At 40.5% G+C, this 8,455-nt stretch overlaps 1 protein-coding gene across 1 annotated transcript in view; it reads right to left on the bottom strand.

Annotated features, from left to right (window-relative positions):
• Window positions 1–895: 895 nt before the first annotated feature.
• The window catches only part of TLN2 (talin 2), a 219,549-nt gene continuing 211,989 nt past the window's right edge, over window positions 896–8,455 (bottom strand). The window contains exons 57-58 of the mRNA XM_062583331.1: window positions 4,976–5,101; window positions 896–4,065 (exon numbers count right to left, since the gene is read on the bottom strand). Of these exons, the coding sequence (XP_062439315.1) occupies window positions 3,937–4,065; window positions 4,976–5,101 (255 nt within the window). The 3' untranslated portion in view covers window positions 896–3,936. The remainder of the gene's footprint in view (window positions 4,066–4,975; window positions 5,102–8,455) is intronic.

Below are 8,455 nucleotides of genomic sequence, written 5' to 3'. Positions count from 1 at the left end.
TTCTTGAACAGTGGAAGGTTCTTCCACTGCAATGAAGTTCACTAATTTGAGATAAAGCAGAAGTCTCTACTACTTTGATTATTTTTTTAAAAGTGACGCAATGGCCGCTACTTCTAGCTGAACAAATGACAGAAAAAAAGTCTTTGGGCAAAATGATTCATGTTGCTGGGTGAACTGTCATGGGAATGGTATTTCTACACTCTAGGACCGCTTCTGCTGGCCCCTTGGGCTGGGCTATGCCTAGTTTAGACATGTTCTGCTGTTAAGTTCCTCTGGTGCTGAAACTTTGCAGCCCAGCACTCTTCAGCAGTATCTACTTTATGCAGCGGCTATCACAGTATGCGAGTTCGTCAGAGTCTCTACCCTGCCTCCCAACACTTCTCCATAGCTCACGCACAGGAGGTAAATGCGGCAATACAGAGTCCGGCCCTGGAGATTTTTGGCTCTAGCTAGGAAGTATCGGATTCAGGGGCCTGACCTGATACCAGGCAGTTGACAGACTATATGCTGCCAAAAATATTAAAATTACCAAATACTGATGAACACTGCTCAGGTTGCAACTCTGAACGTGGTCCTTCTCCTGCCCAGGGCTGACCACGGCCGTGCGATGCAGCCGGCGCGTCCCTTGGCCTCCCTGCTGCAAGGAGGGAGGTTGCCCGGGGCTGGAGCAGCCCATGGGCTCCACGCTGTGCTGCGTGCACGCACCAGCTCCCGGACCGCCGTGCACTCTCGCTGAACGCTGTGCAAATGCAATATGAGCAAACACTCATGAGCAAGATGTGGCCTGTACATTTGTCGCCTCTGAGCTGATTTATCAGACTTCACTGCAGATGACAGCAAATTATTATCTGGTCATTCGGGTAAAACAACACTAGACTATTTGTACGCAAACAACTTTTAGGCATTTAGTTTTTAATTTGCATACAGTTTCTTAAAGTGAATTCCACATGAAGAAAGGTGAGATACAACAGAGCTTGTTTATCATTTCACAAGTTAACAGAACAAAAGCAAAACATCTGCCCTCGTTTTGAGCAAGCTCCATCCCATACCCCGACTTGCAACTTCTGCTGCAAGTTTCCATGCCTAATGCATGGACTAGTCCCCAACTCCACAGATGTTCACATGTGGACTTCAGCAGTACTGCAAATTATAACAGCAAGAATAAACTGAAAGTCTATAATGAGTTTATATCCTCTAAATGCTTCCCAAATCAAGACCCAAAATTCACAGTAAAAAAACCAACTTCAGTTGTTCAGCTCAACTGCTCATCTGACTGTGGCTCCTCTGTCAAACAGCTGGTAGCTAAGGAAGACAAAATAAGAACACCACTTTTTGTCAAGTAAGATGGGGCAATAAATCAGAAATCGAGATTCCTCAAGATAACTGTACTGAAATGGATTTCCCAAACAGTTTGATCTGGAACACAATTTCAACATACTCTTCCCATCTACATACTGATGAAGTTTTCTAGCTATACAATTTCTGCACTTGCATTTGACCAGGCTTTTGGCTTCTTACAAACTGGCAAATACCATCCTGACTGATTACCAATACCAAGCATTCCTGATTAAAATATATTACATTATTATGCCTATAATAAAATACTGGCATGGTATTAAGGGCAGCTTCATCCTTCTTCATGCTTTAAATGAGACTAAAAAAAAATAGGTTAAACAAATGGTTGAAAGGGGAGCAGTAACAACTCTGTTTTAAGGATTATTCCAAAAAGAGAGAAGGGAATGTGAGGCTATCCAGGTAAAAAAGAGAAAGAGCATAAACTACAAAGCAGCTTGACACACCAGCAAGGCAAAAGCAGCAGAAAATCCGTATTGTAAGAGCTGTCTTTTTTTTATGTAGGTCTTAGAACAATAAAAAATGACTTAGCCTTTTACCTCAAAATGTACAAGAAGGTTTTTTTGGTATAGGAATTCCTAACAGAGTTTCTGTGACACTGCTCACTGAATTCATGTAGTAAAGGATGAATGGAGGAAAAAGGAAAAAAAAAAAACTAATCAACTGTGCTGACATGGTTACAGATCTCAGCTGCGCGTGTCTGGCAGCAGTGCTTTGCACACAAGCCTACACCCCACAGCACATCTACATCTATGATTCTACTTAGGATTTGCCAGTTTTTTCCTCTCATCATTGTGTTTTTTTCCAACAAATCTATTGAGTCTGAAATATTCCAGTACCAGAGAAGACATTAAAAAAAAAAAAAAAAATCAAAAAACAAGAACAACTTTGTGCACTTTAGTATTCATTAATTCTCTAGTAATTTTTGCTAAATATTTAACACTAGTGTGACAAAATTTCTGATATTTATATTTCATGCATAAAGCTTAAATGAGGAGTTAGCACTATCTAAACTGCTAAACCTAGCACTACAGGGTTACTTCTGAGTCTACAAGACAAATATTTCCGCAACAGTGACGACCAGGTGGGTATGCATGTAATGTAATAGGCTCAGCTGGATGTACTTGGCAGGTACCTAAATGACAGCACAGCCTTCAGGACTGGAGTGGCAACATCCTTTGACCTAAGTAGACTGGACATTATTGTTTCAGAGGGCTTGAGTGGAGATGGAAGAATGATGGGGATTATTGTTAGAAACTGTGTCTAGTCAGTCAAAAAGTATTATTTTTGCTAGTTTCAGTTTCTGTGGCTTGCGCTTTTACTTTGGCAAGGTGAAATGTGTTACTGACTCTACCCATGTTGCTATTGTTTTTGTTTAGGCCACAACAGAGAGAGTGAGAACATACAGTACCTTTCTGCAGCTGACCACAGTGACTGCTGCTCAGATTGCTGCTGTTCCTTCTCTGCAATGCCTTGGTGAGTGCATTTTCAGAATTATCAACTACAAAAACAAGCTTCCAAGAATCCAGGTATTTTTTTATATTACAAGAAAGTGTAAATCACTTCCATTTCTCCTACAATACCCACAAGTTTCAAAACAAAATATTGGAAATTAAAAGAATAATGAATTGTAATAGTCTTTCGCTGTACTGGGCATTTCCCTTTTTCACTTAACATACATTCCAACAGAAATCCCACAGTACGAATCAGGTAAATTCAATTAAAAAACAATACAAAACGCAAACTATTCAGTCCAATGTCAGAGCATGTGTATGTGTGTATAATACTGTAAGAGTAGTCACACATTAGAGGTATATAAGTGAAACAGCATTTTCCTTCATGAACCTGGTATTATTGAGGCAGTGACAAGGTCTCCATTTCTCTGTTTTCTAAGCTCTTAAAAAAATGGATATTGCCACATTCTGTGAACCTAAATACTGTACAAGCAGAAGCTTGTTGGTATCAGGTAAGGACTAATAATACTAGTGCAAACAAGTACAGACACTTCTTTCAGTTTTGGGATGAACCAACTATCTACTACTCAAGAGGACAGGCAAATTTTTCAAACCCACACTCATGTGTTTCTCCACTCAGACATGCATCCATCTCAGGCTTTGTCTTCTTATTACAAGGGTGGGGTGGGAGGAGAACCACCAGCTCATGTGATATTTATCACATGAATGATTTCTTGACTGTTTTTCTATTAATATTACAAAAGTTTTATAACAAGTCAAGGAACGATAAATATCTCATGCTTCAGGTAGATGACAATAATACTGACTTAGAACTTTTAGTAGAAAGTGAAGCATTCTCTCCTGAGATAGCAGTCAGGGAAGGAACAGGAATGATGAACTTAACATTATACCATTATTTGATCATCATGCACCTCAGCTGACCAGATGAGAACAAACAAGTGTTTATTGCCCTCTGCTCACCCAAAGCTACGACAGGCAGTGTGTTTAGGTAAGTGCTTGGCATACTAGAATGTTGTCAGAGCAGTTCTCACTGTACTGTCCCCCTTTAGCTTATTTCCTTAAAAGAAAGAAAAAAAAAAAAAAAAAAAGGAAGAAAAATCTCAGCAGGTTAACCCTCATCTTCTCTCAGCTCTGTGGGTAGAAATTTGTATTGCTGTTGGCGGATCTGAGCCAGTTTTTTCCTTGCCTCTTCCAGCTCTCTCTCTTTCTTCAACATTTCTTCTTGGGCTGCAATGATCTAGGAGAAGAAAGAAGCATGAACTATGATAGCAAAGAACAGTGTTTTGTAAAGCAATCTTTCTTTCTCTATCACACCAGTCACAGCAAGGCATTGGACCTTCTCCAGAAAAGTGCCAAGCGTCAATTATTTCCACAGGAATTGCTCAAATTTTCCCAATTCAGGTTAGTTCCCTCCACAACTATGGTATCAAGAACAGTATTATATTCCCACTTGTTTCTTACAGGAAAAACAAACAAACAAACATCTATGAGCATAGTCTCGCCATACATCCATGATGGATTTTGTAGTGCAGTGCTCCCCATTCAGTCTGGGTGAGGGATGAGCAAAAGCAGGATAAGCGCTGTGCCTTAACATACTGTTTGAGTGACAGTAAAACCGAGCACTCATAGCTGCAGGTATCCACAGCATTTTTCTGCATCTAGCAACGTCAAAGGAGAAATGACAGCACTGCAGGCATGCAGAAATGACAAGTTTTACTATCGTTTAAGTGGTGGCCATAGTGTATGCTCTTCCTCATTTACAACAGTGAATCCAGAGGTTGGCACAATTTAAGAGCCTTAGAATGTTTTATTTCTCTATATTTATTAAAGTCACAGTAATGAAATATTACCAGTTCTCATCTCCTACTTTCTTATTTTTTGCCTATATACATACAAAATTGGTGTTCCACTAATATTTGGGTATATTTAAAAACACACATAGAACTGGTAACTTCTTCGGGACAAGAAGATAACATTTCAGTGTCCAGTTATGTCAATGGTTATCGAACATTGAGGCATCAATAATTTACCACTGATTTCTGTGTATCTTTATCCATTCTGCAGTTCACTGCATGGACACTGTAATACTACGCTACGTTTTCATGACACAGCTTTTCTCCTCTTTAGTTCTTGGTGTTTGTACCAACCTGAGCAATGCCACCCACAAACTTTGTTTTGACCACAACGTCGTCATCCTCTGCTTTTCCAAACACTGCTTTCTGGGCTGCCCTGACAAGATTGTCTGACGCTCGCTTGACAGCATTTCCTGCAGCCTTTGGAAAAAAAACAAAAGGAATTTAACAACAACGGTGCATAGTTGTAATATCAATTCTTCAGGGCATCAAAACTTTTGCACCTTTGCTTGACTCCATAGGAAGGATGTAGATTTTTTTTCCCTCCTTTTTTTCTCCAGTGAAAGCACATTCATCTTTCAAAAATCAATGCTGCAGAGAGGAACACAAAACTTCTTTTTGAGAAACTAGAATTAGGACTTCTTTCTCTCCTCAGAGTTTGAAAAAAACAGTGGACAAAATCCCTGATTATGTTCTACACAATACTGAAATAAATTCTTTTTGGGGGGGCTGGGGAGGAGGACCAAAAAAGGGGAAAATAATTTAAAAAAAATGCTTAAATCAATGAACTTTTTAAAATTAATGCACTTTTACTGGCAGAAATTCACCATATACATAGCCATGATTAAATTTAATCTTTCATTTCCTTAAAAATGTTCCTATTTTAAAGGTAAACAATCACAAATTTTTAATACATCATTTGTTGTAAAAACTCAGCAGTGTGAGATGTCCATCAAAAATAAAAAGATAACTAAGCTACTTGCATTCTAACACTGATGAATATCTTTCCTGTACTATAATGCATACTGACAACAGATTCCACATTGCATACTCAATTATGACCAAGTCTATGGGCAATAGTGTAAAGGATACAGAGGAGGATACAAGGGTCCTCATATCATCCATGCCCTTCACCTCCTGGGAAGCAGCCTTGGAACCTCCTGTTGTGACCCCTAAGGAGATGACGAGCAAGTGGAAGAAGAGCCCTTGTCACAAACAGAAGGCATCCTTAACCAGAGTGCTATCCATCTGTGTAATCGGGATATCCAAACCTCTCTTCTACTAAAGCTCAAAGATGAAGCTGGCATCTTTTCGAGAGCACTAAAGTCTTGAGGAGCACAGTCTAGGAAACACATAACCTGCGCAGGCTGGTGACTGCAGTGTGGGCTGAGAATTGCCTGACCTGGCACTGAATTTGCTGCAGCGTACAAAGAACTGCTGACACTAGTGGAAGGCTAGCTCTGGGAGAACGACGACCAGGGTTTATGGGCACTGCACATGGAGCTGTAAATGTGATCTTTCATATGCCACTGGCAATATTTCAGATTTGTTGAGTCCCAGGTAAATTTTATGCATGATAGTTTTTATTTCAACTTAGCTAGCAAACCAAAGATTTGACCTGCCTCCTTCTCACTCTACTAGAATCTTCTTTCCTATCCCTTTCTCAAATTATCAGTGTCAGGACCGATGCAGGAAAAAACTCCCTGGGCTGAAGACGACAGAACCGAGAGGGGTCATGGGCCACTCATTCTGAGGGACTGGCTGGGAAAAAAGGTGGATCCCTAAGTGCATATCAATTACTTTAGTAAAGAAACAACCTTAGAGGAGACAGCAGCACTCAGGGATACTTCCATCTCCTAAGCAAGAGGAACACTTGCACTACCTTTTACTAAGAGCAAATCCTGAAAGCACAATGGAATACCATGTGCGGAGACAGGATTATTTGTGACGAATGTAGCTGAGATGCCAGAAGCAATGTGCTATCCACACTCCCGCAGTTATGTAGCCTGGTCACGTTGACATGGATTTATCACTATTCAAACTGGCTCATGTAGTTGTTTGTGCACAGCATTACTTTGTACCATGTACTTTTAAGAGCACTTGAATACTTCATGAGGAGACGGATGCAAAAGGCTAATCTTCTATTGCCTTGCTAGAAGCCCTGCCCTGGGAAGATACCTAACCTATAAACTAAGTCTGTCACCAGTCTGCTACAGGAGTGGATTTGTGTGTCACTCAGCTGCTCCTTCTATGTGGACTGAAACCAGCAGAAACAAGTTGGGGCAGACACAGGTACAGCTGCCCTAGCTTAATCTATTGCCCCACACATGTTAATTTGGCTCAAAGTTTATATAGGGTCAAGCAGGACTGGATAAATTAGAGGAGAAAACCACAGAGGGTTACTAAACATACAGAATTTATATCTGGCTTAGGAAGTTTCTGAGCTGAAAATGCTTGGAATCTAGGAACGAACTAGGGAATAATATTACACGTGTTCACCCTGCTCCTACTGTGCCCTGAGCATCTGCTCCTGGCCACTGCTGGAACAGGATGTTGGGTTAAATGAACTTCTGGTCTATTACAGTAAGGTTTTTCTCATGTTAAATACTAAACCCTACTAGCTACCAGCAGATAAGTTAATATCAATAAATAATATTAATGCTAGCAAAATGTGTAGGGAAAAAGACAGTATTGCAACAGACAGTGAGAGAGAATAAGTAGAACCTGCTGCCCCTTGGCTGCTGATGTCCCCAGGCTTCAGGCATGCTGAGGACTCTGGTTCCTGCACATGCCACTGGCCAAAGGAGCTGCTCTTATATGTACCAGGAGCAAAAGTCATAAGGACCGGCTCCAACTCCTCCCACCCATCTCCTTATCTCCAGTTAAGCTGCCCTTTCAACTGAACTCTTGCCCCCACCTGAAATGACCCAAGAACAAATCACTTCATTTGCTTTGCTCAGTCTGGACGTGATGCAAAGAGAGTAGAAATGTTTCCATTTATTTTGTTAAATTTTGGAGCAGACTCTGGAACAATGCATTCCAAATCAGCGTTCATGGGAAGTGCAGCTCAAATGCCTTCTCCCAGAGCTTGTCGTTGTTTGTGTAGGTAAGAAGGGGAAAACCAGTATGTCCAACTTCCTGTACTTAACCTATTGATAAAAGCAGCATGAAAACATTTGTGCTGGTGACCCAGGCTGCTGAAAAGCCACAGTGGATTTGGCAAATTAACCAATAAAAATATTTGGCAGACATCAACTCACTGGTTTTGCTATTATAAAGGACATGTTTTCCAAGTTCAAACTGCTTGTCCCTTCATTATTCATTTTGAGACAAACACAAAGCCTTGTCAAATGACAAAGTTCACTTTCAAAGGCTTTTTTCCAAATTCAGTGCTTGCGTTTGTACAATGCTGAAACAATGACTACTTTTTCTAGAGCTTCTGGGCTTGTTTCCTCAGCCGTCCCAACTTTTCACATTCCACGTCTATTTAATAATATTTGTCTACAGTGACCAAGTACCCTGAACTTCCTGTTTCTATTGCTTGTTCTGCCTTTAAAATCCCTCCAGCCCTATCTGAATGCCAAGATACCGAAGTGTGTGTTGCATTATAGTCAGAGCTATCTTCCAGTTCGTGGTATCTTCCCCACAGACCCATGAAAAACCTCAACCCATACATATCCATTATCAAGCACTAAACTCATCTCACTCCCAGGGATAACGTTGACGTGACACTGTTTTCTGTGTAAGTTTTCATCCACTCATATGTACATTTAG

Source organism: Rhea pennata, chromosome 10 (genome assembly GCF_028389875.1).
Source record: "Rhea pennata isolate bPtePen1 chromosome 10, bPtePen1.pri, whole genome shotgun sequence".
NCBI lineage: Eukaryota > Metazoa > Chordata > Aves > Rheiformes > Rheidae > Rhea > Rhea pennata.
Note: the sequence above shows the minus strand (reverse complement) of the source record. Positions and strands in the feature narration are given on the sequence as shown.